Below are 19,387 nucleotides of genomic sequence, written 5' to 3'. Positions count from 1 at the left end.
CTTCCATATCAACACCCCGCTTGCGCCATGTATCTTTGGTAAGCCTATTGTCGAAATTTCCGCAAAGAGAGAGGGGGGCTGAAAGAATTCCACCCTTCCTGTACAATTTCCTCCATGATGAGAGATTGCCCGCAAATAGGGGCGCCGAACTCCTACGTGCCTCACTGGTTTTGTCCATCTACCAGCTGATTCTACCACGGTCCTGTTTATCATTCTGACACAAATGTCAGGCTCATTGGCCTTTCAAAACTAGCTACTATAACTCCCACTACCTCATGTAATTACTTGATGTGGAATAAACACAAAACACTCTTCATAGTTGACTGAGACCTGCGTTTCGACAAAACTTGCTGGAGGACGGCAAACCTCCCTATACTATCTTACAGACGTCCCAATCCCCAGCAACGCCTCCCATTCATTTGGCATGGCATCAGAAATCCTGAAGCAGCGCGGAAAATTTCAAGAGATATCATGGTACAGCCACCTCATAGCCAGCAAATCAGGAGTGTTCCAGAGGTTCGCGAGTTGTTTCCCGCTTTTGAGGATCTGGGATCGTCAAGATGTGGACCATCCATCCTAAATGAGTTGCACGAAGAGATAGCAGCACCCCACCTCGCCAGCTCCGATCAATCTATTGTGTGAAGGTACCAAATTCATCCCAGATGCGATATGTATAAAGCAAGTGGTTCGGGCGTAGTGGTCTGGTTGCTAGACGCCATATCATGTGATCGAAGCAACAAGCCGCACTAACTCAAAATGAGACCAGTTCCGAGCAGTATTCTCGATGACCAATCACGAAGCTATCAAAGAACCAACACGCCAGGTATCTATCTGTCTACGTACACCCGGATGTGTTGCACAACCAAGTCTTGCATTCATATCGCGGGATAATCCTGCAGGAGGGAGTTCCATTTTCTCTCGTTCTACAATACCCATTCATGATATAACCATACCACTCCACTGTCCATTCATCTGTGCTACAGTGAAATCCGTCATGTCTAAACCAGACGAGGCCAGAGAACTAAGTCTTATATCAAAACTCGAGCTTAGAATTGCCCTCGCAGACAGCGATTCCAAGTTACAGTCTCTTCTCCAGACATATCTTGGTCCCCTCCTCCTAAAACTAGCTTCAGAAAGTCTTGCAGTGCGCAACAAAGTCATTTCTATCTGCCAACATATCAACACACGAATCCGGCCAGCATCTATCACTCTGCCTATCGCAGCTCTTCTGAAACAGTTTAAAGATGTTAATGCACCGCTGGTGAGACATTTCGATCTTATTTATATCAAGCAGGGTCTTGATCGGATTCCCGCCAATGAGCGCATCGATCTCATACCAGATCTGATCCAGGGCATTGCCGGGGTAGGAGGTTCCATTTCAGCTTCATCACAAGGCTCCATCGTGTTCAATCTCCTACTGAGATTGCTACCTTTATTGAAGCTGCCACGAAGAGGTAGCGAAGAAGATCTAGCACTGAGAACAAAACTAGGTATCTCGAATGAAGACGCTGCATTCCTGGCAAAATGGTTTTCTAAAATCCTTCTTTTCTTCCCCGGTAGAAAGGATGCGACGAAATGTCCCGGCCTTACTCCTTCGGAGTACAGATTTGTGAACAGAGATTCACCGCCTGACGAGACTTGGAATCCGTCGGCAGCTGGCGGTCTTAACTTGATCGAAACTAAGGTTTCTCTCGCAAAGTTTTTGGCCAGCGGGGCTTTTACCGATTCTGAGCGCTTTATCGGTGCTGTCATTGCCTCTGCTGACCCAAATAGTCGTCTTTCAGATGTTGGGGAAGATATACTCAAACGTTTCCGTCCAGATTTGGAAAACGCGGAAGTTGTGGATGAACTATTTACACTTTACTTTGGAACTAAAGGGCCGGAAGGGGCCCCACCAGCACGGCCAGCGCTACAAGCTAAAATTCTCGGATTTCTAAGTAAATCAGTAAAAGCTACCGCCGAACCTGAGCGGATTAATCAGCTGCTTGATGAAGGCCTCTTGTCGAATGATGAAACGGCTGCCAAGGGTCTCGAAGCGTCGAAGCTCCGGAACCAGATATTTTCTTTTGTGACGTGGATAGCACGTATGGGTTCTTCCGCGGATTTAAATGTCGTCGCACCTCGTGCCATTCAAGGCTTAAGAGAATTTGTTTCCTACCAGGGATGGCCTGATCCTCGCGCTAGCGCACAGAACCTGAGCTCTGCTGAACTTAGTCTTCGAAGTCTTGCGTATGAAACCATTGGCGTGCTAGCCCCGAAAATTGACCGAACTTCCCAGGACGATGAGGAACGGGTGTTTGATCTTGATCTGCTCCGGTGGCTATTCACGTCCCTGAGCTCTGACGCTTCAAGTGGTCAGATATTCGTGAGTATCGAACAAGCTCTGGGGAGTATCCTCAACTCTATCGCAAATCATGCAGCTGAATATCTTCAAAATGAAATCCGTCCCCTTTTAATCCACCATATGAACGCCGAACCCGACACGGAAGACCGCGATACAGGGTTCCGTATTGTCCGAAGTACGAGATTTGCTGCTGTACGATTTGCAAATCGGTGCTTGCCGTACTGGGATGTGCAGGCTCGCTGGATAGATCTTATGGCTATTGGTGGGGAGTCTAGTGGGAGATCTGAAATCATAGAAGAAGGCCAGAGAGGTCTGGACCCATACTGGTATAGGATGCTTAATCCCCTCAAGGAGGGGAGTTGGGTAGCTTCGACCGTCATGGGACCTGATGTTCCCCCTAGATATCGGTTTCCTCGGTTTACAGAATTAGTACTCTCTCTATTCAACGATCCGAGTAGCGATGATATTGAGATGAATGATGGAAAATTTTTTATTCCCATGCGATTTTCCGACACCTACATAACCTCGTTTGCACCAGCTATTGCTTTTATTCGCAATATTCTCCTTTGCGAATCCCATCAATTTGCTGGCTCTCCCCTGAGTGTCGAACCGGATTGGGAACACCGCCTTGATGTGGCTATCTCAACAAAGGAAGATTCAAGGGCGAGCCTTAAGGCTTACCTTGAACAATGCGATCGTGCGCCAACTTTTGAGTTCTTGAAGGCCTCTCTAGCCGGTCTCCTCTGGAAGCATGGTCAAGGGTTAGGCCGCTGTGGTGTTCATTTTGTTGAAATTTGCGCGCTCGCATCTGACAACCTTCTGGCTCCTCTCGCCATTCACGCGTCATCCCTTAAAGATCCTATACTGTCAAATAACCTTGCGAACCAGGACATAGCAGCACAGGCATTAGGCATCTTAGCATCTCACATGGATTATCCTCCCCCCCAGTTGCAACAATTGTTTGAATCTTTTGTCGTTTTGATTGAGGGTTGGAAAACTGCGGTCGGTCAAGGCATTAATCAGTGCCGAGGTGCGTTGATGGCGTTGACTCATCTATCCTCCCGCCTTTCCTTTCGGGGTCGACTAGATTCTATATCCAAAAACCGGATCCAAAGGCTTGTAGATATCACGTTTGATATGTTGGACAATTCTAGAGATCTCGCACTCAAGGAGGCTGCTCAGGTGTCGATCGGGCAACTGAGTCTCGCATCTATTTTACGCCCCACATCGTTCCCTGGGGAGAATAAAGATGAGGCTGTGAATAAAGTGATAAGAAAACTATTGGAAGAAGCAAAAAAAGAAAAAGAAACGGCGATATTGGCTTTAGGACGTCTCTCTCTGGTACTTCCCAAGGACGTCAGCGAAGGCTCCCCGTTCAGATATTTACTCAAATCTCTCTATGATCTCCATGAAATTAGGAGGCCAGAGGTCCAATTTTCTGTAGGAGAGGGGTTGTGTACAGTGGCAGTTGGATGGTTGTCGAAGTCGTTAATTACAATGTTTGACGTAGACGCTGCCTGGCCGAAATCAGATATACCCTCGCATATTCTTTCGGAAATGCTTGACAAAATCATTGTCGATTGCAAGGCCTCGAAGCCATCGCTAAGAAAGGCGTCTGTCATCTGGCTTCTCTGCTTAATCCAATATTGTGGAAGCTTTTCGGAGGTGCAAAACCGCCTGAGGAAATGCCAAGCTACCTTTGTATGGCTCCTATCAGACAGAGATGAAGTTGTGCAGGAGACAGGTTCTAGGGGTTTGAGTTTGGTATACGAGATGGGCAACCAGGACCTCAAAGATGATTTGGTGCGCGATCTTGTTCGATCTTTTACAATGGAAGGCTCCAATCTCGGGGGTGGGAAAATTTCCACAGATACAGAACTTTTTGAGCCCGGTGCCCTACCGACAGGCGAGGGATCCGTCACCACTTACAAGGATATTGTTGGATTAGCATCTGAAGTAGGAGACCCGAGTCTCGTTTATCGCTTCATGTCACTTGCTTCAAATAACGCTATTTGGTCAAGCCGTGCGGCCTTCGGCAGATTCGGATTAAGCAACGTGCTGTCCGACTCAAGCGTCAATGGATACCTCGCGCAAAATCCTAAGCTTTATCCCAAATTGTATCGGTACAGATTCGACCCCAACTCGAATGTGCAGCGCTCAATGAATGACATTTGGAACGCCCTGGTCAAAGATTCGAACGCCGTAATCGAGTCAAATTTTGACGCCATCATGGATGACCTGCTCAAAAGTATTATGACGGGCAAAGAGTGGAGAGTGCGCCAGGCGAGCTGTGCGGCAATTGCTGACCTTATCCAAGGGCGACCTATTGAGAAGTACGACAAATATCTTAGCGATATCCTTACCAAAGCGTTCAAGGTTCTAGATGATATTAAGGCCTCTGTCCGCCAAGCAGCGCTTAGACTATGTCAAGTCCTCACAAACATTGTTATCCGAACCTTAGAGTCAGGAGATTCCGATTCGAAAAGAGCAAAGGTCATGCTAAACCATATCATTCCCTTTCTGCTTAGTCATGAGGGCATGGAGTCTGCCGCGGAAGAAGTGCAAGGTTATGCAATTGCAACTCTAACGAAGATCATTAAGAAAAGCCCCGGGAAAACACTCCGCCAATTTGTGCCTCAGATATTAGAGAGATTTCTTTCTTCTTTGAGCTCGCTTGAGCCACAAGCTGTCAATTACATCCACCTCAACGCCGACAAATATGGCTTGACCGGGCAAGACATCGATAAAATGAGATTGTCGGCAATTCGAACATCTCCAATGATGGAGGCTATAGAGCTCTATCTTCTCGAGTCTCTAGATGATGTAGCCATGAAGGAAGTTTCAAATAAACTGGAAGACGTTCTGCGATCAGCAATCGGCCTTCCTTCAAAAGTTGGCGTCAGCCGTGTCCTGGTTATTCTCAGTTCCAAAACTTTTCTCTTCCGCCCCCATGCTGATCGTTTCGTTCAACTCATGCGCAAATATGTGCTTGACAGGAACGATACAATCAGCGCTGCATACAGCTCATCGATAGGTTATCTCATGCGGTTGGCATCAGATGACCAGATGCTGAAAACAATCGAGTTTGCAAAATCGCTCTATTTTGGTTGCGAAGACACATCTCACCGTGTCATCTCAGGGGAGATCTTAAGCTCCATTTCTAAACTTGCAAACGACCGTGTTGCGGCATTTTCGGCAGCTTTTCTTCCTTTCATCTTCGTGGCAATGCATGATACAGAAGCGCAGGTTGCGGAGCTGTTTTCAAAAACATGGAATAATAATGTCAGCGGTTCTCGCGCTGTATCATTGTATCTTCGGGAAATACTTGATATTGTGTCCATCCATCTAGGCTCACCACGGTGGGCTATTAAACACACTGCCGCCCTTGCAACTGCAAAGGTGGCTTCGTCGTTAGATGACAACATTGATCTTGGCACAGCAGAGCGCATTTGGCCAATTATCGAGAAGGCGGTTTCAGGGAAGACTTGGGAAGGAAAAGAAATGGTACTGGAAGGATTTGTCAAATTTTCTCTCAAGTCAAAAGCTCTCTGGGCGCAAAATAGCGAAATCCGTGAGCAAACAAAGGTTGGTTCAGTCCGTCGCCTGATCGGCAGGGTTTGCAAACGTATTCTGACTGTCACGATGCAGGTTATTGTAGTGAGAGAAGCTAAGCGAAACAATTCTGCATATAGACCTCATGCGCTCAGGTCTCTTGGTGAATTTGCCAAGGATCGAGATGATTTAGATCTCATGCCTGATACTCTGAAAATTGTTTCTCAAGTGGTTGAGGATCTAGTTGATGACACGCAAGACACAATGGAGGTAGATGCAGAAGCAGGCGGCAAGGCTTCAAAGTGGGTCAAATGATCGAAGACTCATGAGTTTTATTGTTAAAACTAACTGTAGATTTGCAGGGTTGAGGAACAAACTCTTGCAGCTGGTGTGGAGTGCATTTTCAACTGCGTTAATTCCACTATTCCCTTACCAGGTATGCAAAATATTAGGGACCCAAAGAGACTGGCTCTCGTTACTAATGGCTACAGTACTGGCCGATCATATATCTCAAATAAACCCTGTAATCGACAAGGCTGTCACATACGGTGGTAAGCCCATATATAGCATCATGTACAGCGGACTGAAATCTTCATTCGAAAAACTCGGTGCAGAAGTTTCAAAACCCGATTCTAAACTGCCCAATGGAAAATCAACTACTGAGTTCCGGACTGCATTACTCTCTCTCGCCGACCAACTTTTGTTTCGGGGCCTCAATCTGTCCGTGGAAAACACGAGGCACAGTCGTGCTCAAGCCGCACTTGCATACATACAAATCTGCAACGGAATCGAAATTAAAATTCCTGACGAACAGCGCCAACAAGTTGAAGAGTGGCTAGCAACGGAGCGATCCAGGCAGGTGCAAGTGGCCCTGCGCCAAGTATTGGAGAAGATCGCCTAAAGTTTGCCATCAGGCCAGTTAAATTGCCAAAATCCATTTGAATTGCAGGGATGTCTCAAAATTGGTAGCTCTGATATGGTGGAAGGATCGAAGCCCTAGAAGAACTCCCTGCAATGAGCTCTACCCTAGGAGGTCCCTGTCATTGTCACATGAAAATGCGTCTGATGTCGGACTTTCGGCTTTGTCGCATGTTTCGTTTAGTTTTTTATTTTATTTTTTTATTTTCGGTCATCCTCTACCTGTTCCTGACATGTCAGAGCAGCATCTGATCTATTCTTGAGCCGTTGCACCGGTTAAAGTCGTTGTGGGGTTTGCCAGCTGGAAACGAAGATCTGCACGAAGCAAACAGACTTTTAATAGGGCTGATCTTTTCAGCCAGTTAGAAGTGAGCATGCGACATTGAAGTTGCATCGTAGCGCGTGCATGGCACAAAACATATTTTTTTTCAATTCCCGGCATGCAACCTAAGTGGTTGAGACTTATTATTGCCTGTTAATTAGCCACAGGGATCAGAACCAGCGTGTGTGCAATTAAGAGAACAATATAATGTCGGATGCTAATTATTCCCTAAGAATAGGACGAATGCGAGTCCACCCCTCCGCCATTTCACTATAAAATCATGATTTTTACGCTACCATTATTTTGTTGCTATTATAAAATTATCTTAGGATGATTATTCTAACAACTATTTTACCCACTTTGTCATCTATTGCAGCATCGTGTGAAGCCAGCGGGTTACCAATAGAATAAACAGATAATATAACATGAAATGCATATCAGACATTTCTATTCACGGCGTGAAGTTGAGCAACAGCCACAAACCGCATTTCCGTGACTCAATAATTTCTTTCAGATGGCTCGGATACATCTCAAGAGCCCCAAAAACTCGCCTTACCGGGTACATGAGAAGAATCGAGAAATTCCCCGTCGGCCTCAGACAACACTGCGCACTTCGCAGCCAAGATAAACTGTAGCATGAAGGGCGGGGGACATGACAGCTAACCATCCTATTCATGCAAGCCTGATGTTGCCCTGTGCATGCATCCAACAATGCAGAAGCGGGAAAGAAAAAGCCTCCACAAGGTTGCGGAAATCATTCTAGAAGGAATCCAGAAGCCTTTCCACGCAGGCAGGCAATGTGGGATTTGGCCAATTCAGCCGACAAACCAACATCGCCCATTGGATCCCAGCGTTGCCAATGTCGCCGGGGCCTTCGACTTGCTCTCGCTGCGCACAGTCCGTGACACCCTTCGATTTTCTTCCAGAACCTCGCCGGCATCCCAGCAGTCCAACGGGATGCTCTGGTCGGGCGCCCCGGTGCTGACTGCATGCCTTAGCCCCGGTATCTCAGCCTATAGCAAACTCGTTGCTGTGGGATTTCGGTGTTGGGATCAGATCGCTCGGTTGACGATGACGCAAAGCCTCTCAAAATTTGAACGACGAGAGGGTGGTGGAGCCATTGCCCGTCTCTTTTCTGATGTGTTCATTTTATCCCCGGTTTTTGACCCCACCTCATTCTTCGAAATCCTTCTAGCGCCGCAGTAGAACACCCTGTTTGACGATCAGCGATGATATTCCTGCGTGGGTTCGCTGTCAAACCGAGGGCATCCTGGAAAATAATGGGCTTATTCATGATGGTCTTGCGTTTTGATTCCTTGAACTCACAGACAGATCTCCAGGCCCGGCACTGCATGGGGGTTCAAAAAAAGAAAGAAAAAAAAACCTGCAAGCATCCAGACTTGCAGACAACTTTTTTTCACCTAAAACATATTGATCCGACCTTATTGATAGTGTGTCCCTGACATGAAAATTTTTCCTTCCACTCTCCGCTTCTTACGCTCTCTGCAATTCCTCCTTTTGGTATTGGCTTCGCCTATTTCCCGCGGGTTTTAGCCTCACAAAATGAACAATGCACAGGAGATATATTATATTTAAATATAACCATTTCATTATGCATCTGAGCGGCCCCTGCTCCTCTCCACTAACAGAGTATATATCTCTCACAACTTTTTGTGGACCCGCCACAGAAGTCTCTTGCGCATATCCATCCGTTCTCTTTTCACTTCTTATTCCTTTTTATGCTGTGAAACAAAGAATATTCTGGTTTATCATTTCTGTCAAAGCTTTCCTGCACGCCTACACATATTCCCTCGGAGTTTTTATCTTCAACCCTTGGCTCAAATCCAAAACTATCCCTCCCGAATCTCCTCGTGTACTTCGCGTACATATATATCCTTCTCGCTCTATCAATGCCTGACGTTCATGGTTGCGATCAGTCGCTAGCCGAAACCAAGCGGATCGAGAAAACCCCACGTACTCTCAATCTCAGTCGATGACGGCTCGGTTGACGAGCCTGAGTGATTTTGAAGAAACGAACTTTGATCCTGTCTCATCTTAGTGGCAGTGGCTTGCACATTCCATAACCATTTTGAGGCCGCCACCGTTTCTTCATGAATCTCTTGGATCGATATAGATATATATCTTTAGCCAGATCCTGCTTGTGTCTCTAGTTACTGTTCCTGCTGCGTCTTGAACTTTCACTCGCCCTTGATACAAGACTGCATATCCAGGGGAAACAAAGTGGGCCTCGAGGGTAGAACGGGGCATGAGAGACTCAAAAAGAACATTCAAGAGGAACGACGGCGCAAGTGTATGAAAGTCGACTCCATGAATTTTGCGCTGTTGTGACTCCAGACAAACGAATCATGCCTTCACCAAAGCACACCGCGCATCTTCCACTTATTGCACCGAAAGATGATGCCGTGGTGAGATCGTCCGAGTCCGGAGCTAAATCAGGAACCGCGGATGAGCAGAAACTGAAAATGCCTGTTCGAGTCCGTTTGCCTCCAAGATCCAGGACTGGGTGCTGGTAAGTCGATTCTCTCTGCTATCCTTTTTATGCGTGTAAGGGAGTTGCGTGACCTGTGCAACCTGAATCCTTCGCTGTTATACATTTCTAACATTTGATTCTCGGCTCAGGACCTGTCGGGTGAGTTATATATCTTGTTGTGACATCTTGTGGCTACGAAAACTCACTGCTGACTCCGTCGATTTCTGTTGCTTAGAGTCGCAAAGGTCAGTGTTGCTCAACCATCTAGGTGATAAATACCAGCGGGAGCGGTTTGCTGATTGTTGTTCTCAGTAAAATGTGATGAGGGTCATCCTACCTGTGGCGTAAGTCAACTAAGCATGAAGATATAGAATTTATGCAACAAACTATTGAAACTGCACTCTAGCAATGCTCAAGACTCGGGCACGAATGCGATTACAGTCCAAGGTTAGCGTTTCGGGACGATACATACAGAATCAAACATCGTATGCAGGCCGTTTCCACTGCTGGAAATGCAGTCTGGGACCGTACGTTCTGCGGCTGCTTCTATACCTCCCGGTACACTTGTCGTCACTCACATGGCTAATACGTTTAATGGTAGCAACATCGCCAAGTCTGACCGCGAGTAGCCCAAACTCGTCCATCGGAGGAGATACGCTACCCCCATTCGCGTGTTTAACATCTGACTTGGAACGAGAGATGAAAGCTGAGGCATATTCTCCGGGCACCTATCACGTTATTGTGAACCCAGAGAGTTTTTCATCGCTGCCTGAATATTCCGACACAACTGACAACACATCCATGTCGAGTTCTCCTGGCTCTGGTAAGGACGATACCACCAATGCCGGTAGTAGGAAGAGAGGCAGAAAACACAATAGGGATAATTCTTCGTTGACAGAAACGGGTGACCCGAATGTGGTCATTCTCTCGAAATTCGAGGACTCCATTCCAATCTCATCCCCTGGCCACTGGAGGACTAACATGAGGCAGTCCCCGTCGAGGTCGAGTACGTCTGGGTCCAAGTCCTCTGCGGAATTGGTTGATGAAGTGCCTGTTCAGGATCCCGTGGAATCATTTGATCAATCATACATAGATACCACGGAACAGTATGTGGAAGATACAAGACTACTTTTGCATTTTAGGAGAGTGGTCTGGAGCCATCTCGTGCAAACAGCTTCTCGCTGTGAATCTCCAGTCTATGACGTTTGCAATGCTCCTGGCTCAGATATCTTTGAGCAGGAGGCGGCCACTTTTCGCCCGGTAACCTCCCTGTCTAATAAGTGGCTATTTTTTTCGACGCCCCTGGGCTCAAATACTAACTCTCCACCAATAGTTGTTCCACGCCATGATGGCCGTTTCTGCTCTGAGCTTGTCCCATCAAGGGAAGGGCCAAAGCATCGCTGCTCTACAACACTATCAGCAAACTCTTCCTTTCTTACAAACCAGTATGCGCAGCCATCAAGATCTCTCCTCGGATGGAGTGTTCCTCACCCATTTCTTGCTCCTAATTTACGAGGTAAGTATCTGTCACTCCCCTAACTCTTCTGCTAAGAAAATAACCTCTAAGTCACATATTAGATAGCTGCAGCTGAACCAGGAGGGTCCAACCTCTGGTCCCACCATCTGGAACGACTGTTACGAATCATCTTAATGCGAAATGAGATTTTTAAGACAGAAAAATTCCCTTTTATCATCTGGTGGGTTTGTTCCATCGACTTATATGCGTTATTCAGCGGTACAGGAACGGGAGAATTCATTGCGACGGTCTTGAAAAACGACATGATCCCATCTCCAGGATACCATCTCTACCCGCTCGGCCAGGATGGGACAAGCGTTATCTATCCGGAGGAGATGGATATACTTCCCACCATCCTGCAGCTTAACCATGACATATTCGTCCTGGCGGTCCGCCTGGGGCTGCTGGCATCTGAATTCCGTACACAGAGCGCCTATGCAAATGGAGCATTAATTAATAACGCAAATTCAAGTGGTTCCCATGTATTCCCTCCTCAAATGCTTGACGATAGGGAAAAGCGCCTATTTGAAATCCAGCAAGCACTACGGCATTTATGGGAGACTTCTAATCTTGCTATCTTGGAACAACAAATGGATTTGCTCCCCAGTCGGTCGAAGGAGATGCTTCAACATGTTCGTTTTTCCCACTCTTCCCTTCATGCCCCTCCTTAATGTACCTTGCTAGAATGGTAACAGTGAAATTAACTTTTACCTTCCATTTCCGCAGGCCACCACTCTCTTCCACGCCAGCCTCATCTACTCATATACCAGCATGTGGTCTAGCCAAAGCATCGAGACCGGCGGTGGCCCCGCGCTCGAAATTTCCCAACGGACCACCGCCATCCTCCACGTTGCCTCGAGTATCGTACACGCAGGGCGTTTTGATCTGCGCTTCATCGTTTTCCCGCTGTTCATGGCGGGTGTGGCGTCCTCGTCCAGCTCGCAGAAAATGCTCGCGCTGGACTTGCTTTCTGGTATTGAGGGGAATGAGTCTGTTGGTCGCAACGTTACGACGACGAGACATGTACTGCAGATTGTGTTCCAGAGACAGACGGAGGGATACATGCGGAAGGGACATGCGTTGGATGTGGATTGGATGGAAATTATGATTGAACAAGGCCTGCAGATGGTGAATTTTGGGCTATGATTTTTCTTTTTCTTTTTTTTTTTTAAATGGGCTTTTTATCCTCCTGTTCATTTCCAATTTTTGATTCCCCTTTGGCTTTTGATATCTGGTCCATATTTATCTGGCTGTGTCAATTTCATCCCATCTCTTTCTTCAATTGCCGTTCATCTGTCCCACGTACTTAGTTACCATACTACCTTATACCCTTTTTATTTCTTATTTCCATATTCATATTCACTTTTTTATTGCTTGTTTATTTGTTTTTCGCTATCCAGTCTCTGAATTAATTTGTAGCGTTGGAGTTTGTCAGGTTGAGTTTCGTCCTTATTATTCCATTACAGTTCAAATACTTTCACCTTCGGTGTTAAATGTTTTCCTTTCCACTGGGCCTACGGCCCCACTAGTACATACCACTCCCTCATATTAATGTCAAGCCTGGTCGTTCTATCTAAATCGCAGCGGCGTGGAATACAGTATATAGTAATTTTCAATTATTCACCAGAAATATAATGTTATTTCAAGGTATTCCTTCCGAAGATTTTACCAAGTTATCCCCAGCACCCCGAGGGAGCAGCCAATACTGACACTCATTAAGCCTCGGAAACACAGGATGAGTCGTTTTCCTTATCATTAATCTCCTTACAATCGCCATCCCAAATAAGCGCTGATGCGTCTATGTCGTTTCTTTCGACAGGTCTCAGGACACACCGTCATCTTCAGTAACTTCCATGAGACGAGTAATATCTGGTTGGAAATCTCGTTCCCTTTGGTAGAAGTCCCAACTCTATTTAACAGGCTGGGATTTTTTCTTTTGCTTGGGAAGGGATAGGGACAAGGGACGTAATGCGTCGTGCTCCTGAACATCATGGCAAAATGGTCAGCCGCCTATTCGACTGTTGTAGGGTAGGAAAGGGTGGGGGGAAGAGTTGGGTGAAATCCAGTATCTGATCTGCGTAGTAAAATGCTGGCTCGATGCTGGTGGATTTCCAGTTTATCAATCTCGCTATGATCGTGGGTTCGTTCTTGAGACGACAGTGTTCCTGTGTTTGAGTGCGTCGGGGGTGGAATATGGTTAGCTCTAGCCACTACACGGCATCCGTCGTCTCATTGGCTAGAGCAACATTTCTGTCAGTCCGCGCACGAAAGCTCGGAGATCTCGGCATGATTGCCTGAACCTGTGAGCTTTCACGAATTGTAGTTCTGGGTGGTAGAACCGGCAGCTGTGGGTGCACTGGCAAAGCAAAATTTGTCCATTCCTATGCTCCTGTGACATTTATGAACGTGGCGGGAAGAAGCGTGCGAAACAGCACTTAGTTCTTGCCGCCGGTCATCATCCAAGCATTCGCAGCCGGTGTGTTGTCACATTGGCCGTTCTTATTTGCTGGTGACCTTTTCAACAGGGAACAGCTTTCATGACCACACTGGGCCCTGGTCCTGTTGAGGCAGGCCCCTTACGCGAGTTCTTGGTCGATTCCAGCATGGCCAGTTGCTTCTGCATCATTTCCAATTCATGAAGAATTTTCTCCAAAGGTCCCACAAAGCCGTCCAATGCCCAGATGCATGTTGCGCAGGGTAAATACAAGGATATCCATAAGACTTTTCTTGAATGGCAGTCTTACTTCTCACCATGCACCCCCTCAATCTGCGGGACTGTGTGTGTGATCCCGCTGCAGACTCCACCGCAAAATGTCTTGGGCCTCAGACAGGCCAATGATGGCCAGCAACTGCTCGCCATGACAAGCGCTGGCTATCCCACTCATCCATCCGACATTCAACTTTTTTGTCCCGGCGCTTACCCGAGTCGTCGAGGCAGCAACGGCAGCACGTGATTGGCTGCAGGAATCAAGTACGGTCAGGTACGGTCAGGTACGGTCGGGTACGGTCGGGACAATACAACGGTACACACAGGCACCCGTCCGGACCATCCACGGAACGGATAAGGTTATTCTGCCGTCTGGGGAAACCATTGTCCAGAGTTTGGACCTGGAGGGAACGCTGCAGTGATCTTGTCTTCGTATATCCGTCTTGATCCTCCACACAGGGCCTCGATATTCCACACCGTTCGGATATTGACGCCCAACTCCCGGCCCAAGGCGCAGTCTCAGCCACCTGTGGCAACCAGCACGGTTCCTCTCTGGCTGGGTATGGAGACGTCATTGGCGCTTCCAGGTGCCCAGCTATGGTAGGGCCTGGCATGTGCAGTCTCAGCCTGTCGTATTCGCCATACCATCATTACAGCCATACATACACACAATCAGCCTCCTCCTCCTCCTCGTTGACTGCTTCAACCTCGCCTCGATTCATTTTCTCTTCATCTTCTCTGACTGTTTTCTCATCTCCTGTTCTTGATTTTGGACAAACTCGCATATATATCCCCGCTTTCGTGTTGATACGTTCTGAAAACGTAGTTTATATCTCCTTCTGCATTGCGCTAACCAACCGCTGGCTAAGTTAACCACAGATTCCATCCACCCCACTTACCTGGCGCCTTGCTTCCGTCTCCCTCGCACCATCTCCAAGCGCCCGCAACAGCCTGCATGTTGCAGAAACCTCCGCTGTGCGGACTTCTATAAATAAATATTCTGTGCTTCTTTCCCCGTCTACTATACAGCTACCTAGAGCTTGAAGCAAACCTTTATACTCTTTTGCGACCAGCGCCAGTCCGCCCGCCATGAGTCGCCATGGCATGGATCAGAACGACGAAATGTTTCTCACCTCCCCATCTGACCGCGACCCCCCGACTGTCTCCCCATTGAGAATTGTCAAACGAGATACTCCCTCCCCCCGCCCAACTGCTGGCAATACCACGCAGCCTTCCGCGTTCAGTCCGCCTCCGCAAAGCCCACCCCCGCAAAACCCCCTGCCATACCCAGACGACCGTCCACGGCCGCATCATATGCAATCCTTTAGCCCCTCCAATACCAGGCCCCCTTATCCTGACCATGGGCCGTTGCCCTCCACTGTAAAACAATCGTCCAAACCCTCCTCGCCGCATTATTCTGGTTCAGGAGGATCGAGTCCTGCTGACATACCTCCTTCTCTGCGGCCTCGGGAAAGACGAAATTCGAAGACAGCCCAGTCTAGTCTGGCGGAGAGAAGAGGAACAACTGGCCCAAAGCCCTTACCGGAGTCTCCAATACTTCAAACATCAGATAAAGAAGGATTGTTTCAAAAACTTCCTCAGCGCCCACCAGGAGGAGGCGCGCACACTGGAGGCATGCCAGAACAACGGAGAAAACCTTCTACGGAGGTGAACTCGTATCCCGATGTCCCCCAGCAATACTGGAATTCGCAAAGCAATGCTCTGGCTTCGTCGAGCCTAGCAGCCCCACAGCCAACCCATTCGGTCAATCGTCTCGGCTCTACCGCCTCGACCTCAACGACGAAAGCAAACCGCGGCTCTCCTCCTCCACCAGAAACCCCAATTGTGCCTCCAGGTCGCTCCGATATTGAATCCCGATACGCTGCAGCAGGAATCGCCGGCACTTCGACTCTCACCAATCTCCAGGCCCAGAGTGCTGCCGCGCAACAGCGTGCCCAGCAGTATACCGCTCCCCAAACACAAACCCACCTCTCCCAACCTCAGAACTCGACTCCCAGACCATGGACGCCGACAGAATTACCCGGTAGCCAACCGCATGGTCCACCAACCGTATATCAGGGACCCGTTCCCACATCCGTGCCTCCTCCGCAGACTTCAGGCCCGGCCAGCCATCCACCCCCAGGCCACCCTGCTGGCTACCATCAGAACCACAACCCACTAGAGGAAGATTTCCAGAGAATGAATTTGACTGCTTCTCCTCCTCCCGCGTACTCCAGCCTTGGTGGACCAGGACCTGGCGGGCCTGCGCCCCACAGCTACCCAAATGAAAAGCAAGGCGCTGTCGCTATCGCAGGCGCTCATCCCGCCTCAATGATCGCGATGAGCAATGCAGCTATGACGCCATCTACTCTGGCACCCCATTCCCACACTCCTGCTCCGAGTACTCAGGGCCATCCAGCATTTGCCAATGACCCCAGACAAGCTGATCCTCGCACTTCGCAACCAAATACCCAGAATGGACATCCTGGTGTCCAACCAGCTCCTCTTAACGGCTCGCCTGCACCTCCTGGGCCCTCCCCAGCTTCCCCTCCTCCACTCCCTGAAGGCTGGATTGCACACTTGGATCCCAACTCCGGACAATACTATTACATTCACCTTCCCTCTCAATCTACCCAATGGGAATTTCCGAAGGGGCCGACTCCTCTCAATTTGAATGAACCCATGTCACCCGGAGTCACCACTTTTGGTGGCCACACAATTGCTTCCCCGGGCCTTTCTACGTTTGGGCCTAATCCGTTGGCATCGCCTGGACTATCTACCTTTGGACATCCACTAGGGTCACCGGGTCTCCCTATGACACCCGGGTATGAGGGAAGCGTTATGAGTATGAGTACTGCCTTCACTGGCCCACCACCTGCCAGCGGCGTTGAATTGTATAAAGTTGCCCCAACCAATGGAGTATACTTTGGCCCTTATCTTCGCTACACCAATATGGACATGGAACGTGGACTCTGGTTGGGCTCAATTCTACTGGTAACTGATGCACCCCAGCCGCCAACTATCCACATTCATCAGAGCGTGGACTTGTCTCCAAATCCGAGACAACTCAAAGGACTGCCAATTTCAACGCACCAGCGGTGGACTTTCTACAAATATAGCATTGATCTGACCATGGAAGAGTACCCTGCCAAATGGACATATGCGATCACCTCGCACCTAGGATGCACAAGATATGAATTCCTCGTCGCAGGTCGTAATGAAACCAACTGGCGTTTTATTGCAACATCTGGAAACGACTTCTCCCTTAGTGTGAGTGCCAATGAGAGGGCCCGCCTTGGTGGTGCTGGATACATGTGGAAAGATATCATGCAAAAACATACGGAATGCGGAGGCTTCCATGTCCACCTTGGACTTGGAAGCCAGATCAATGCCGATCGGATTTGGAAAGAGATCCCATCGCTCAAACAATGGCTTACCATTAGCGGCAAGGAGCAGAGGAAAAGCGCAGTGTGGACGGCCGCCCATGAGGAGGATGTTACACATGCGTATTTCCACTACTATACAAGCCACTTTGATCAACCGCACATGCGCGAAGCATTTGCTCAGATTCCTCATGTATTACAAGTTGATGATCATGATATGTATGCCTTTTTCCCCATTCAATATATGTTCGCACAGTTTGATTGCATACCTTTTTCTAATATACCTTCTTTTTCAGTTTCGACGGGTTCGGTTCATATCCGGACCACATGCAGTTCTCGAATATGTTCAAGAACATTGGCAGAATCGGCATCGAGATGTATCTCCTTTTCCAGCACCATACAACTTTAGAGATTTTGCGCCATGTAAGCAACGATATGGACCTTTTTACTATAACCGGGACAGGGTGGCATTTCGTTAAATTCCTTGGCCCTGCCATCGCTGTGGTAGGGCCTGATTGCCGTTCGGAAAGAAACCCCCATCAAGTCATGGCAGGGCCTACCTATCAGGGTCTCTTCCCCAAAGTTGTAACGCTACCTCCCAGCGTGCAACATTGCATCTGGATGATCTCCGTACCACCTATATACCCACGGTTAGAGTCAACAGAGCACCTCGCGCAGACGATAGCTACCGGGAAAAAAGCTGTTACTGGAGCCTACAATGTCCTCGGTAAAGTGACCAGCTCCGTTGCTGGTGTTGTGGGCGCTAAGAACGCAGTGGGATCTGGGTTCAACTCTGTAAAAAGAGCTGTTGGCAAGTCCGGACTAATGGGTAGCGTTTTGAGTCCGTTTGGTGAAATTGAAATCCTCGATGAACTGCGGGATCAGTGGACTCATGACTCGAAGGTAAATTTCTTATCATTTATTTAGTTGCTGTCAATACGATAATAATTTATTTACCTTTCTCTGCCAGGATCTTGAACGAACCTATCTCATCCGCACCCTCCAAGGAATTGCCCACCAAAAGAGCATCCGAATGACTTTCCTCTCAGGCGCTGTCAACTGCTGCGGCGCTGGCCTCGTCCACGACCCCTCGCACCCAACTGACCACAAAACCATATACCAGATCATCTCCTCCTCCGTCGTCAACACGCCCCCACCATCCTATGTCATGAAACTCCTCCACGGCGGTAATAAAGCGCTCTACATTCCCGCAAACGGCCAACGAGCCACCCCTGGCACCGTCACAGACACGAAGGAAGACATGATGGAGATCTTCCAGACGGATGTCACGGGTCAACCACGCGAACACCGCAAACTCATGGGCCGCCGTAATTACGTGGCCATCGTGGGATATGATCCGGAAAATGTACAGACGAATTACGGGTTAATGAGTCCAACAACACCGGGAATGATGGCGGCACCGGGCTCGTTTCCCAAGTTGAGTCTTGCGGTAGATTTCTTGGTGCAAGGGGAAGGTGCCTATGGAAATGTTGTTAAATTCGGACCGGTTATTGTGCCGAGTTTGGATTTGGGGAGGTAATTCTGATTCGAGGTTAGAAGTATGGCATGTTGCATGAGCTATATATTGATACCACGAGATCACTTCTTTGGTTTATATGTGGAACGTTTGGGGACGGTATCTTCACATTCGAATTTTTGCATACAAGTTTTTCCTTTTCCTTTATCTTGTGTGATTCGATACTTTTCCGGATTTGCGATAAAAATTGTTTTCTTTTTTGGTGTAATACCACATACACACGCCAAAGACCTCGTTTAACCACTCAGTTTGTTTCTATTTAGCAATCTTTTTTGAATATCATTTGATTAAGTCATTTTATTGTGAAATCTTAAAATTGTTGGGTACTAGTTGCTCAGATGACATCTCTATATAGTTAGCTAGTGATTATACAATAAAAAGATTAACCATTCCACAGATTATGATCTGAATAGCAGATTTTTAAATAAAATAAAATATTTTAATTAGAATATATTGCAACTGATATACTATTAAATGAGTTGAATATTATTTCTCTGAATAGAGAGCTCTTTATTTATAAAAGTAATATAATTAATAGAATTACTGTTGAGACTGCTGCAGAGATTTCATTATATTGAAACTGAATAGGTTCAAATATTGCTCTAAATACAATAAAG

General features: G+C 47.7%; 5 protein-coding genes across 5 annotated transcripts; 4 read left to right on the top strand and 1 right to left on the bottom strand.

Annotated features, from left to right (window-relative positions):
- Nucleotides 1-994: 994 nt before the first annotated feature.
- Nucleotides 995-6,797, top strand: HCBG_00006 (proteasome component ECM29; the record flags this gene model as incomplete). The annotated part of the gene is made up of 4 exons (XM_045427056.1): nucleotides 995-5,929; nucleotides 5,993-6,198; nucleotides 6,259-6,332; nucleotides 6,388-6,797. The coding sequence occupies 4 exons, from the start codon at nucleotides 995-997 to the stop codon at nucleotides 6,795-6,797; spliced, it is 5,625 nt and encodes a 1,874-aa protein (XP_045291031.1).
- Nucleotides 6,798-7,847: 1,050 nt separating this feature from the next.
- On the top strand, nucleotides 7,848-8,342 carry HCBG_00005 (uncharacterized protein; the record flags this gene model as incomplete). Its single annotated transcript, XM_045427055.1, has 1 exon — nucleotides 7,848-8,342. One exon carries the CDS (start codon nucleotides 7,848-7,850, stop codon nucleotides 8,340-8,342), a length of 495 nt encoding a protein of 164 aa, XP_045291030.1.
- A 1,160-nt stretch (nucleotides 8,343-9,502) lies between these two features.
- HCBG_00004 (uncharacterized protein) lies at nucleotides 9,503-12,289 on the top strand (the record flags this gene model as incomplete). The annotated part of the gene is made up of 6 exons (XM_045427054.1): nucleotides 9,503-9,666; nucleotides 10,069-10,154; nucleotides 10,229-10,887; nucleotides 10,961-11,143; nucleotides 11,206-11,775; nucleotides 11,870-12,289. 6 exons carry the CDS (start codon nucleotides 9,503-9,505, stop codon nucleotides 12,287-12,289), a joined length of 2,082 nt encoding a protein of 693 aa, XP_045291029.1.
- Nucleotides 12,290-13,905: 1,616 nt separating this feature from the next.
- Nucleotides 13,906-14,807, bottom strand: HCBG_00003 (uncharacterized protein; the record flags this gene model as incomplete). Its single annotated transcript, XM_045427053.1, has 3 exons — nucleotides 13,906-14,101; nucleotides 14,175-14,445; nucleotides 14,750-14,807. 3 exons carry the CDS (start codon nucleotides 14,805-14,807, stop codon nucleotides 13,906-13,908), a joined length of 525 nt encoding a protein of 174 aa, XP_045291028.1.
- Nucleotides 14,808-14,939: 132 nt separating this feature from the next.
- On the top strand, nucleotides 14,940-18,773 carry HCBG_00002 (WW domain-containing protein; the record flags this gene model as incomplete). Its single annotated transcript, XM_045427052.1, has 3 exons — nucleotides 14,940-17,452; nucleotides 17,530-18,136; nucleotides 18,204-18,773. The coding sequence occupies 3 exons, from the start codon at nucleotides 14,940-14,942 to the stop codon at nucleotides 18,771-18,773; spliced, it is 3,690 nt and encodes a 1,229-aa protein (XP_045291027.1).
- Between the last annotated feature and the right edge of the window lie 614 nt (nucleotides 18,774-19,387).

This window comes from Histoplasma capsulatum (assembly GCF_000150115.1).
Source record: "Histoplasma capsulatum G186AR genomic scaffold supercont2.1, whole genome shotgun sequence".
NCBI lineage: Eukaryota > Fungi > Ascomycota > Eurotiomycetes > Onygenales > Ajellomycetaceae > Histoplasma > Histoplasma capsulatum.
The sequence above is the reverse complement of the archived record's forward strand: the minus strand, read 5'-3'. Positions and strand labels throughout refer to the sequence as shown.